Raw genomic sequence first — 13,965 nt, forward strand, 5'->3', positions numbered from 1 at the left:
GTGGGTGAGCGTGCTGGTGAGCGTGTGGGTGAGCGTGTGGGTGAGTGAGCGGTGTGTGGGTGAGCGTGTGGTTGAGTGAGCGTGTGGGTGAGCGGTGTGTGGTTGAGTGAGCGTGTGGGTGAGCGTGGTGGTGAGCGGTGTGTGGGTGAGCGGTGTGGGTGAGCGTGGTGGTGAGCGTGTGTGTGTGTGAGTGAGCGTGTGAGTGAGTGGGTGAGCGTGTGGTTGAGTGAGCGTGTGGGTGGGTGAGCGTGGTGGTGAGCGAGCGTGGGGGTGAGCGTGTGAGTGAGTGGGTGAGCGGCGTGTGGGTGAGTGTGTGGGTGAGCGTGTGGGTGAGCGTGGTGGTGAGTGTGTGGGTGAGCGTGTGGGTGAGCGTGTGGTTGAGTGAGCGTGGTGGTGAGCGGTGTGGGTGAGCGTGTGGGTGAGTGAGCGTGTGGGTGAGTGTGTGGGTGGGTGAGCGTGGTGGTGAGTGAGCGTGGTGGTGAGCGTGGTGGTGAGCGGTGTGTGGTTGAGTGAGCGTGGTGGTGGTGAGCGTGGTGGTGGTGAGCGTGGTGGTGAGTGTGTGGGTGAGCGTGGTGGTGAGTGAGCGTGGTGGTGAGCGTGGTGGTGAGCGAGCGTGGTGGTGAGCGTGGTGGTGAGCGTGTTGGTGAGCGTGGTGGTGAGTGAGCGTGGTGGTGAGCGTGGTGGTGAGCGTGTGGGTGAGTGTGTGTGTGAGCGGTGTGTGTGTGAGTGTGGGGGTGTGTGTGTGAGTGAGTGTGTGGTTGAGTGAGCGTGGTGGTGAGCGGTGTGTGGGTGAGTGAGTGAGTGGGTGAGCGTGTGTGTGGGTGAGTGTGGTGGTGAGTGAGCGTGTGAGTGTGTGGGTGAGTGAGTGGGCGAGCGAGCGTGTGAGTGAGTGGGTGAGCGGCGTGTGGGTGAGCGTGGTGGTGAGCGTGGTGGTGAGCGTGGTGGTGAGCGTGGTGGTGGTGAGCGGTGTGTGGGTGAGTGAGCGTGGTGGTGAGCGTGGTGGTGAGTGTGTGGGTGAGCGTGGTGGTGAGCGAGCGTGGTGGTGAGCGTGGTGGTGAGCGGTGTGTGGTTGAGTGAGTGTGGTGGTGAGCGGTGTGTGGGTGAGCGGTGTGGGTGAGCGGTGTGGGTGAGCGTGGTGGTTGAGTGAGCGTGGTGGTGAGTGAGCGTGGTGGTGAGTGAGCGTGGTGGTGGTGAGCGTGTGGTTGAGTGAGCGTGGTGGTGAGCGTATGGTGAGCGTGTGGGTGAGTGAGCGTGTGGTTGAGCGTGTGGTTGAGTGAGCGTGGTGGTGAGTGAGCGTGGTGGTGAGCGTGTGGGTGAGCGTGTGTATGGGTGAGTGTGTGTGTGAGCGTGTATGTGGGTGAGTGAGTGTGTGAGCGTGTGGGTGAGCATGTGAGCGGTGTGTGGTTGGGTGAGCGTGGTGGTGAGCGTGGTGGTGGTGAGCGTGGTGGTGAGCGGTGTGTGGTTGAGTGAGTGGGTGGTTGAGTGAGCGAGTGTGTGGGTGAGCGTGTGGTTGAGTGAGTGAGTGTGTGGGTGAGCGGTGTGTGGTTGAGTGAGCGTGGTGGTGAGCGTGGTGGTGAGTGTGTGGGTGAGTGAGCGGTGTGTGTGTGAGCGTGGGGGTGTGTGTGTGAGTGAGTGTGTGGGGGAGTGAGCGTGTGAGCGGCGTGTGGGTGAGCGTGGTGGTGAGCGTGGTGGTGAGCGGTGTGTGGTTGAGTGAGCGTGGTGGTGAGCGTGTGGGTGAGCGTGTGTATGGGTGAGTGTGTGGGTGAGTGAGTGAGCGTGGTGGTGAGTGAGCGTGGTGGTGAGCGTGGTGGTGAGCGTGGTGGTGAGCGAGCGTGGTGGTGAGCGTGGTGGTGAGCGTGTTGGTGAGCGTGGTGGTGAGTGAGCGTGGTGGTGAGTGAGCGTGGTGGTGAGCGTGGTGGTGAGTGTGTGTGTGAGCGGTGTGTGTGTGAGCGTGGGGGTGTGTGTGTGAGTGAGTGTGTGGTTGAGTGAGCGTGGTGGTGAGCGGTGTGTGGGTGAGTGAGTGAGTGGGTGAGCGTGTGTGTGGGTGAGTGTGGTGGTGAGTGGGCGTGTGAGTGTGTGGGTGAGTGAGTGGGCGAGCGAGCGTGTGAGTGAGTGGGTGAGCGGCGTGTGGGTGAGCGTGGTGGTGAGCGTGGTGTTGGTGAGCGTGGTGGTGAGCGTGGTGGTGAGCGTGGTGGTGAGTGAGCGTGGTGGTGAGTGAGCGAGCGTGGTGGTGAGCGTGGTGGTGAGCGAGCGTGGTGGTGAGCGTGGTGGTGAGCGTATGTGGTGAGCGAGCGTGTTGGTGAGCGTGGTGGTGAGTGAGTGTGGTGGTGAGCGGTGTGTGGTTGAGTGAGCGTGTGGTTGAGTGAGTGAGTGTGTGGGTGAGCGTGTGGTTGAGTGAGTGAGTGTGTGGGTGAGCGGTGTGTGGGTGAGCGTGGTGGTGAGCGAGCGTGGTGGTGAGCGTGGTGGTGAGTGAGTGTGGTGGTGAGCGGTGTGTGGTTGAGTGAGTGAGTGTGGTGGTGAGCGGTGTGTGGTTGAGTGAGTGAGTGTGGTGGTGAGCGGTGTGTGGTTGAGTGAGGGTGTGGTTGAGTGAGCGAGTGTGTGGGTGAGCGTGTGGTTGAGTGAGTGAGTGTGTGGGTGAGCGGTGTGTGGGTGAGTGAGCGTGGTGGTGAGCGAGCGTGGTGGTGAGCGTGGTGGTGAGTGAGTGTGGTGGTGAGCGGTGTGTGGTTGAGTGAGTGAGTGTGGTGGTGAGCGGTGTGTGGTTGAGTGAGCGTGTGGTTGAGTGAGCGAGTGTGTGGGTGAGCGTGTGGTTGAGTGAGTGACCGTGTGGGTGAGCGGTGTGTGGGTGAGTGTGTTGGTGAGCGTGGTGGTGAGCGAGCGTGGTGGTGAGCGTATGGCCGACCCTCTGTAGTCCCGCAGTGCTTTGTGAGACCGACGGAAGCCAAGAAGGCCGCCGATGAATCCAAGATGCGTTTTGCTCACATTGATGGTGACCACCTCACCCTGCTGAACGTCTACCACGCCTTCAAGCAGAGTGAGACACTCACACACACAGTGTACACACACACAGTGTACACACACACACACAGTGTACACACACAGTGTACACACAGTGTACACACACACACAGTGTACACACACACAGTGTACACACACACACAGTCCAAGATGCGTTTTGCTCACATTGATGGTGACCACCTCACCCTGCTGAACGTCTACCACGCCTTCAAGCAGAGTGAGACACTCACACACACAGTGTACACACACACACGTGTACACACACACAGTGTACACACACAGTCCAAGATGCGTTTTGCTCACATTGATGGTGACCACCTCACCCTGCTGAACGTCTACCACGCCTTCAAGCAGAGTGAGACACTCACACACACACAGTGTACACACACAGTGTACACACACACAGTGTACACACACACAGTGTACACACACAGTGTACACACACACAGTGTACACACAGTGTACACACAGTGTACACACACACAGTGTACACACACACAGTGTACACACACAGTCCAAGATGCGTTTTGCTCACATTGATGGTGACCACCTCACCCTGCTGAACGTCTACCACGCCTTCAAGCAGAGTGAGACACTCACACACACAGTGTACACACAGTGTACACACACACAGTGTCACACACACAGTGTACACACACACACAGTGTACACACACACAGTGTACACACACAGTCCAAGATGCGTTTTGCTCACATTGATGGTGACCACCTCACCCTGCTGAACGTCTACCACGCCTTCAAGCAGAGTGAGACACTCACACACACAGTGTACACACAGTGTACACACACACAGTGTCACACACACAGTGTACACACACACACAGTGTACACACACACAGTGTACACACACAGTCCAAGATGCGTTTTGCTCACATTGATGGTGACCACCTCACCCTGCTGAACGTCTACCACGCCTTCAAGCAGAGTGAGACACTCAGTGTACACACACACAGTGTACACACACACACACAGTGTACACACACAGTGTACACACACACACAGTGTACACACACAGTGTACACACACAGTGTACACACACACAGTGTACACACACACAGTGTACACACACACAGTGTACACACAGTGTACACACACACAGTGTACACACACACAGTGTACACACAGTGTACACACACACAGTGTACACACACACAGTGTACACACACACACAGTGTACACACACACAATCCAAGATGCGTTTTGCTCACATTGATGGTGACCACCTCACCCTGCTGAACGTCTACCACGCCTTCAAGCAGAGTGAGACACTCACACTCACACAGTGTACACACACACACAGTGTACACACACACACAGTGTACACACACACACAGTGTACACACACACACAGTGTACACACACACAGTGTACACACACACACAGTGTACACACACACACAGTGTACACACACACACAGTGTACACACACACAGTGTACACACACACACAGTGTACACACACACACAGTGTACACACACAGTCCAAGATGCGTTTTGCTCACATTGATGGTGACCACCTCACCCTGCTGAACGTCTACCACGCCTTCAAGCAGAGTGAGACACTCAGTGTACACACACAGTGTACACACACACACAGTGTACACACACACAGTGTACACACACACACACAGTGTACACACACAGTGTACACACACAGTGTACACACACACACAGTGTACACACACACAGTCCAAGATGCGTTTTGCTCACATTGATGGTGACCACCTCACCCTGCTGAACGTCTACCACGCCTTCAAGCAGAGTGAGACACTCACACACACAGTGTACACACACACAGTGTACACACACACAGTGTACACACACACACAGTGTACACACACACACAGTGTACACACACACACAGTCCAAGATGCGTTTTGCTCACATTGATGGTGACCACCTCACCCTGCTGAACGTCTACCACGCCTTCAAGCAGAGTGAGACACTCAGTGTACACACACAGTGTACACACACAGTGTACACACACACAGTGTACACACACACAGTGTACACACACACAGTGTACACACACACACACAGTGTACACACACACAGTGTACACACACACAGTGTACACACACAGTGTACACACACAGTGTACACACACACACAGTGTACACACACACACAGTGTACACACACAGTGTACACACACACACAGTGTACACACACACAGTGTACACACACACACAGTGTAAACACACACAGTGACACACACACAGTGTACACACACACAGTGTACACACACAGTGTACACACACACACAGTGTACACACACACACAGTGTACACACACAGTGTACACACACAGTGTACACACACACACAGTGTACACACACACAGTGTACACACACACACAGTGTACACACACACAGTGTACACACACAGTGTACACACACACAGTGTACACACACACACAGTGTACACACACAGTGTACACACACAGTGTACACACACACACAGTGTACACACACACAGTGACACACACACAGTGTACACACACACAGTGTACACACACAGTGTACACACACAGTGTACACACACACACAGTGTACACACACACACAGTGACACACACACAGTGTACACACACACAGTGTACACACACAGTGTACACACAGTGTACACACACAGTGTACACACACAGTGTACACACACACACAGTGTACACACACACACAGTGTACACACACAGTGTACACACACACACAGTGTACACACACACAGTGTACACACACAGTGTACACACACAGTGTACACACACACACACAGTACACACACACACACAGTGTACACACACACAGTGTACACACACACAGTGTACACACACAGTGTACACACACACAGTGTACACACACACAGTGTACACACAGTGTACACACACACACAGTGTACACATACACACACAGTGTCACAGTGTACACACACACACAGTGTACACATACACACACAGTGTCACAGTGTACACACACACAGTGTACACACACACACACAGTGTACACACACGCAGTGTACACACACACACACACACAGTGTACACACACGCAGTGTACACACACACACACAGTGTACACACACACAGTGTACACACACACAGTGTACACATACACACACAGTGTCACAGTGTACACACACACACAGTGTACACAGACACACACACACATAGACACACACACACATAGACACACACACACATAGACACACACGGGGGGTAGTGGTTATTGTGGTGAGCGTTGTTGTGGTGAGCTGTGCTGTACCTCACGGAATCTCTGTTCTGTCCCTCACCCTCAACCCCTCTGCCTCAATCCCTCACCCCTCCCTCACCCCACACTCACCCCACACTCACCCCTCACTCACCCCTCACTCACCCCACACTCACCAACTCACCCACCCCACTCACTCACCCACACACTCAACCACACACTCACCCACACACTCAACCACACACTCACCCACACACTTAACCACTCACCCACTCACCCACACACTCACTCACACACCACACCACTCACCACACCACACTCACTCACCCACTCACCCACTCACCCACACACTCACCCACCCACTCACCCACACACTCACCCACCCACACACTCACCCACTCACTCACCACACTCACCACACTCACTCACTCACTCACCCATTCACCACACCACACTCACTCACCCACTCACCCACCCACCCACCCACTCACCCACCCACCCACCCACTCACCCACACACTCACCCACCCACTCACCCACACACTCACCCACCCACACACTCACCCACCCACTCACCCACACACTCACCCACCCACTCACCACACTCACCACACTCACCACACTCACCACCACACTCACCACCCTCACCACCACACCACACTCACCACACTCACCACACTCACCACACTCACTCACTCACCCACCCACTCACCCACTCACTCACCACACTCACCACACTCACCACACTCACCACCACCACTCACCACACCACTCACCCACTCACCCACCCACCCACCCCCCCACCACACCACTCACCACACTCACCACACCCACCCACTCACCCACCCACTCACTCACTCACCACACCACCACCCACCACACTCTCCACACTCACCCACTCACCCACTCACTCACACACCCACTCACCCACTCACTCACACACCCACTCACCCACTCACTCACCCACCCACTCACCACACTCACTCACCCACTCACCCACTCACTCACCACACTCACCACACTCACCACACCACTCACTCACCACACTCACCACACTCACCACACTCACCACACTCACCACTCACCACCCCAGACCACGACTCTAACCAGTGGTGTTATGACAATTTCGTCAACTACCGCTCGCTCATGTCAGCTGACAACGTCCGTCAGCAGCTGGGCCGCATCATGGATCGCTTTGCCCTCCCGCGGAGATCCACGGAGTTCACCAGCCGAGACTACTACAGCAACATTCGGCGGGCACTGGTGTCGGGATTCTTCATGCAGGTACCTGGTACCAGTGGTAGTGGTGGTGGTACCAGCGGTAGTGGTGGTGGTACCAGTGGTGTGGTTCTAGAGGTAGTGGTGGTACCAGCGGAGTTCACCAGCCGAGACTACTACAGCAACATTCGGCGGGCACTGGTGTCGGGATTCTTCATGCAGGTAGTGGTGGTACCAGCGGTAGTGGTGGTGGTACCAGCGGTAGTGGTGGTGGTACCAGCGGTGTGGTTCTAGAGGTAGTGGTGGTACCAGCGGAGTTCACCAGCCGAGACTACTACAGCAACATTCGGCGGGCACTGGTGTCGGGATTCTTCATGCAGGTAGTGGTGGTACCAGCGGTAGTGGTACTAGAGGTAGTGGTGGTACCAGCGGTGTGGTTCTAGAGGTAGTGGTGGTGATAGCGGTGTGGTTCTAGAGGTAGTGGTGGTACCAGCGGAGTTCACCAGCCGGGACTACTACAGCAACATTCGGCGGGCACTGGTGTCGGGATTCTTCATGCAGGTAGTGGTGGTACCAGCGGTAGTGGTGGTGGTACCAGCGGTAGTGGTGGTGGTACCAGTGGTGTGGTTCTAGAGGTAGTGGTGGTACCAGCGGTAGTGGTGGTGGTACCAGTGGTGTGGTTCTAGAGGTAGTGGTGGTACCAGTGGTGTGGTGCTAGAGGTAGTGGTGGTACCAGCGGAGTTCACCAGCCGAGACTACTACAGCAACATTCGACGGGCACTGGTGTCGGGATTCTTCATGCAGGTACCTGGGACCAGCGGTAGTGGTGGTACCAGCGGTGTGGTTCTAGAGGTAGTGGTGGTGATAGCGGTGTGGTTCTAGAGGTAGTGGTGGTACCAGCAGTGTGGTTCTAGAGGTAGTGGTGGTACCAGCGGAGTTCACCAGCCGGGACTACTACAGCAACATTCGGCGGGCACTGGTGTCGGGATTCTTCATGCAGGTAGTGGTGGTACCAGCGGTAGTGGTGGTGGTACCAGCGGTAGTGGTGGTGGTACCAGCGGTGTGGTTCTAGAGGTAGTGGTGGTACCAGCGGAGTTCACCAGCCGGGACTACTACAGCAACATTCGGCGGGCACTGGTGTCGGGATTCTTCATGCAGGTAGTGGTGGTACCAGCGGTAGTGGTGGTGGTACCAGCGGTAGTGGTGGTGGTACCAGCGGTGTGGTTCTAGAGGTAGTGGTGGTACCAGCGGAGTTCACCAGCCGGGACTACTACAGCAACATTCGGCGGGCACTGGTGTCGGGATTCTTCATGCAGGTAGTGGTGGTACCAGTGGTAGTGGTGGTGGTACCAGCGGTAGTGGTGGTGGTACCAGCGGTGTGGTTCTAGAGGTAGTGGTGGTACCAGCGGAGTTCACCAGCCGGGACTACTACAGCAACATTCGGCGGGCACTGGTGTCGGGATTCTTCATGCAGGTAGTGGTGGTACCAGCGGTAGTGGTGGTGGTACCAGCGGTAGTGGTGGTGGTACCAGCGGTGTGGTTCTAGAGGTAGTGGTGGTACCAGCGGAGTTCACCAGCCGAGACTACTACAGCAACATTCGGCGGGCACTGGTGTCGGGATTCTTCATGCAGGTAGTGGTGGTACCAGCGGTGGTGGTGGTGGTACCAGCGGTAGTGGTGGTGGTACCAGCGGTGTGGTGCTAGAGGTAGTGGTGGTACCAGCGGTGTGGTTTTAGAGGTAGTGGTGGTACCAGCGGTGTGGTTCTAGAGGTAGTGGTGGTACCAGCGGTGTGGTTTTAGAGGTATTGGTGGTACCAGCGGTGTGGTTTTAGAGGTATTGGTGGTACCAGCGGAGTTCACCAGCCGGGACTACTAAAGCAACATTCGACGGGCACTGGTGTCGGGATTCTTCATACAGGTACCTGGGACCAGCGGTAGTGGTTCTAGAGGTAGTGGTGGTACCAGCGGTGTGGTTCTAGAGGTAGTGGTGGTACCAGCGGAGTTCACCAGCCGAGACTACTACAGCAACATTCGGCGGGCACTGGTGTCGGGATTCTTCATGCAGGTAGTGGTGGTACCAGCGGTAGTGGTGGTGGTACCAGCGGTAGTGGTGGTGGTACCAGCGGTGTGGTTCTAGAGGTAGCGGTGGTACCAGCGGTGTGGTACCAGCGGTAGTGATACCGGCGGTGTGGTGCTAGCGGTGTGGTGCTAGAGGTAGTGGTGGTACCAGCGGTAGTGGTACCAGCGGTGTGGTACTAGCGGTAGTGGTGCTAGAGGTAGTGGTGCTAGAGGTAGTGGTGGTGATAGCGGTGTAGTGCTAGCGGTAGTGATACCAGCAGTGTGGTGCTAGCGATAGTGGTACCAGCGGTGTGGTACCAGCGGTGTGGTGCTAGAGGTAGTGGTGGTACCAGCGGTAGTGGTGGTACCAGGGTTGTGGTTCTAGAGGTAGTGGTGGTAACAGTGGTGTGGTGCTAGCGGTAGTGGTGCTAGCGGTGTGGTTCTAGAGGTAGTGGTGGTACCAGCAGTGTGGTTCTAGAGGTAGTGGTGGTACCAGCGGAGTTCACCAGCCGGGACTACTACAGCAACATTCGGCGGGCACTGGTGTCGGGATTCTTCATGCAGGTAGTGGTGGTACCAGCGGTAGTGGTGGTGGTACCAGCGGTGTGGTGCTAGAGGTAGTGGTGGTACCAGCAGTGTGGTTCTAGAGGTAGTGGTGGTACCAACGGTGTGGTTCTAGAGGTAGTGGTGGTACCAGCAGTGTGGTTCTAGAGGTAGTGGTGGTGATAGCGGTGTGGTGCTAGCGGTAGTGGTGGTACCAGCAGTGTGGTTCTAGAGGTAGTGGTGGTACCAGCGGTGTGGTTCTAGAGGTAGTAGGTGGTACCAGCGGTGTGGTACCCGCGGTGTGGTACCAGCAGTGTGGTTCTAGAGGTAGTGGTGGTACCAGCGGTGTGGTTCTAGAGGTAGTGGTGGTACCAGCGGTGTGGTGGTACCAGCGGTAGTGGTGGTACCAGCGGTGTGGTTCTAGAGGTAGTGGTGGTACCAGCGGTGTGGTTCTAGAGGTAGTGGTGGTACCAGCGGTGTGGTGGTACCAGCGGTAGTGGTGGTACCAGCGGTGTGGTTCTAGAGGTAGTGGTGGTACCAGCGGTGTGGTTCTAGAGGTAGTGGTGGTACCAGCGGTGTGGTTCTAGAGGTAGCGGTGGTACCAGCGGTGTGGTTCTAGAGGTAGTGGTGGTACCAGCGGTGTGGTTCTAGAGGTAGTGGTGGTACCAGCGGTGTGGTTCTAGAGGTAGTGGTGGTACCAGCGGTGTGGTTCTAGAGGTAGTGGTGGTACCAGCGGTGTGGTTCTAGAGGTAGTGGTGGTACCAGCGGAGTTCACCAGCCGGGACTACTACAGCAACATTCGGCGGGCACTGGTGTCGGGATTCTTCATGCAGGTAGTGGTGGTACCAGCGGTAGTGGTGGTGGTACCAGCGGTGTGGTTCTAGAGGTAGTGGTGGTACCAGCGGTGTGGTTCTAGAGGTAGTGGTGGTACCAACGGTAGTGGTGGTGCTAGCGGTGTGGTACCAGCGGTAGTGATACCAGTGGTGTGGTACTAGCGGTGTGGTACTAGAGGTAGTGGTGGTACCAGCATTGTGGTTCTAGAGGTAGTGGTGGTGCTAGCGGTGTGGTACTAGCGGTGTGGTACCAGCGGTGTGGTTCTAGAGGTAGTGGTGGTACCAGCGGTAGTGGTGGTGGTACCAGCGGTAGTGGTGGTGGTACCAGCGGTAGTGGTGGTGGTACCAGCGGTGTGGTTCTAGAGGTAGTGGTGGTACCAGCGGTAGTGGTGGTGGTACCAGCGGTAGTGGTGGTGGTACCAGCGGTGTGGTTCTAGAGGTAGTGGTGGTACCAGCGGTAGTGGTACCAGCGGTGTGGTACTAGCACAGAGCGTGCTGGTGAGCTGCGTGTCTGTGGTGAGCGTGCCGCTAAGCGTGCTGGTGAGTGTGGTGGTGAGCTGCGTGTCTGTGGTGAGCGTGTGTGTGGTGAGCGTGCTGGTGAGTGTGGTGGTGAGCTGCGTGTCTGTGGTGAGCGTGTGTGTGGTGAGCGTGCTGGTGAGCTGCGCGTCTGCGCGTGGTGGTGAGCGTGCTGGTGAGCGTGTTGGTGAGCGTGTGTGTGGTGAGCGTGGTGGTGAGCTGCGCGTCTGTGGTGAGTGTGTCTGTGGTGAGCGTGCTGGTGAGCGTGTGTGTGGTGAGCGTGCTGGTGAGCTGTGTGTCTGTGGTGAGCGTGTGTGTGGTGAGCGTGTTGGTGAGCGTGTTGGTGAGCGTGTGTGTGGTGAGCGTGCTGGTGAGCGTGTCTGTGGTGAGCGTGCTGGTGAGCGTGGTGGTGAGCGTGCTGGTGAGCTGTGTGTCTGCGCGTGGTGGTGAGCAGGTAGCTCACCTGGAGCGAACGGGACACTACCTGACAGTGAAGGATAACCAGGTGGTCCAGCTCCACCCGTCCACGTGCCTGGACCACAAGCCCGAGTGGGTCCTCTATAACGAGTTCGTGCTCACCACCAAGAACTACATCCGTACAGTCACAGACGTCAAGCCAGACTGGTGAGTTAGCCGGCTACTCACCACCTCGCTCACCCACTCACTCACTCACCACCTCGCTCACCCACTCACTCACTCAGACACTCATTCAGACACTCACTCAGACACTCACTCAGTCAGACACTCAGTCACTCATTCAGTCAGGCAGACAGTCAGTCACTCACCCACTCACTCACCCACTCAGTCATTCACTCAGTTACTCAGTCACTCAGTCACCACCAAGAACTACATCCGTACAGTCACAGACGTCAAGCCAGACTGGTGAGTTAGCCGGCTACTCACCACCTCGCTCACCCACTCACTCAGACACTCAGACACTCAGTCACTCAGTCAGACACTCAGACACTCACTCACTCAGTCAGACACTCAGACACTCACTCACTCAGTCAGACACTCAGACACTCAGTCATTCAGTCACTCAGTCAGACACTCAGACACTCACTCACTCAGTCACTCACTCAGACAGTCACTCAATCAGTCACTCATTCACTCAGTCACTCACTCAGTCAGTCAGTCACTCAGACACTCACTCACCCACTCAGTCATTCACTCAGTTACTCAGTTACTCAGTCACTCACTCACCACCAAGAACTACATCCGTACAGTGACAGACGTTAAGCCAGACTGGTGAGGGGATAACTCACCACCTCGCTCACCCACTCACTCACTCAGACACTCAGACACTCAGTCACCCACTCAGACACTCAGTCAGTCAGTCATTCACTCAGACAGTCACTCAATCAGTCACTCATTCACTCACTCAGTCACTCACTCACTCACCACCTCGCTCACCCACTCAGTCACTCACTCAGTCACTCAGTCAGCCACTCAGTCACTCAGTCAGACAGTCAGGCAGTCAGACACTCACCCACTCACTCACTCAACCACTCACTCACTCAGTCACTCACCCACTCAGTCACTCACTCACTCAGTCAGCCACTCAGTCACTCAGTCAGACAGTCAGTCAGTCAGATACTCACCCACTCACTCAGTCACTCACTCAGTCACTCACCCACTCAGTCACTCACTCACTCAGTCAGCCACTCACTCACTCAGACACTCACTCAGTCAGACAGTCACTCAGTCACTCACTCACTCAGTCACTCGCTCACTCAGTCACTCAACCACTCACCCACTCAGTCACTCAGTCAGGCACTCAGTCACTCACTCACCCACTCAGTCACTCGCTCACTCAGTCACTCACTCAGTCAGTCACTCAGTCACTCACTCAGTCACTCACTCAGTCACTCACCACCAAGAACTACATCCGTACAGTGACAGACGTCAAGCCAGACTGGTGAGGGGATAACTCACCACCTCGCTCACCCACTCACTCACTCAGTCACTCATTCACTCAGACACTCAGTCACTCACTCAGACACTCAGTCACTCACTCACCACCTCGCTCACCCACTCAGCCACTCACTCAGTCAGCCACTCAGTCACTCACTCACCACCTCGCTCACCCACTCAGTCACTCACTCAGACACTCAGCCACTCAGTCACTCACTCACCACCTCGCTCACCCACTCACTCACTCAGTCACTCATTCACTCAGACACTCAGTCACTCACTCAGACACTCAGTCACTCACTCACCACCTCGCTCACCCACTCAGCCACTCACTCAGACACTCAGTCAGCCACTCAGTCACTCACTCACCACCTCGCTCACCCACTCAGTCACTCACTCAGACACTCAGCCACTCAGTCACTCACTCACCACCTCGCTCACCCACTCAGTCACTCACTCAGACACTCAGTCAGCCACTCAGTCACTCACTCACCACCTCGCTCACCCACTCAGTCACTCAGTCAGACACTCAGACACTCACTGTGTATCTCACTGTGTGTGTGTGTCACGGTGTGTGTGTCACTGTGTCTGTGTGTGTATACCTCACCGTGTGTCTGTGTGTGTCACTGTGTGTGTGTGTCTGTGTGTGTCT

The 13,965-nt window shown here is 55.9% G+C and overlaps 1 protein-coding gene across 1 annotated transcript in view; it reads left to right on the forward strand.

Annotated features, from left to right (window-relative positions):
* LOC116958801 (putative pre-mRNA-splicing factor ATP-dependent RNA helicase PRP1) overlaps positions 1–13,965 on the forward strand; it is a 105,372-nt gene that overhangs the window by 80,378 nt on the left and 11,029 nt on the right. The window contains exons 12-14 of the mRNA XM_076058955.1: positions 2,909–3,031; positions 7,325–7,515; positions 11,854–12,023. Of these exons, the coding sequence (XP_075915070.1) occupies positions 2,909–3,031; positions 7,325–7,515; positions 11,854–12,023 (484 nt within the window). The remainder of the gene's footprint in view (positions 1–2,908; positions 3,032–7,324; positions 7,516–11,853; positions 12,024–13,965) is intronic.

This window comes from Petromyzon marinus (assembly GCF_048934315.1).
Source record: "Petromyzon marinus isolate PM22_M1 ecotype Great Lakes invasive population chromosome 83 unlocalized genomic scaffold, UKy_Petmar_22M1.pri1.0 chr83_unloc.1, whole genome shotgun sequence".
Classification (NCBI taxonomy): Eukaryota; Metazoa; Chordata; class Hyperoartia; order Petromyzontiformes; family Petromyzontidae; genus Petromyzon; species Petromyzon marinus.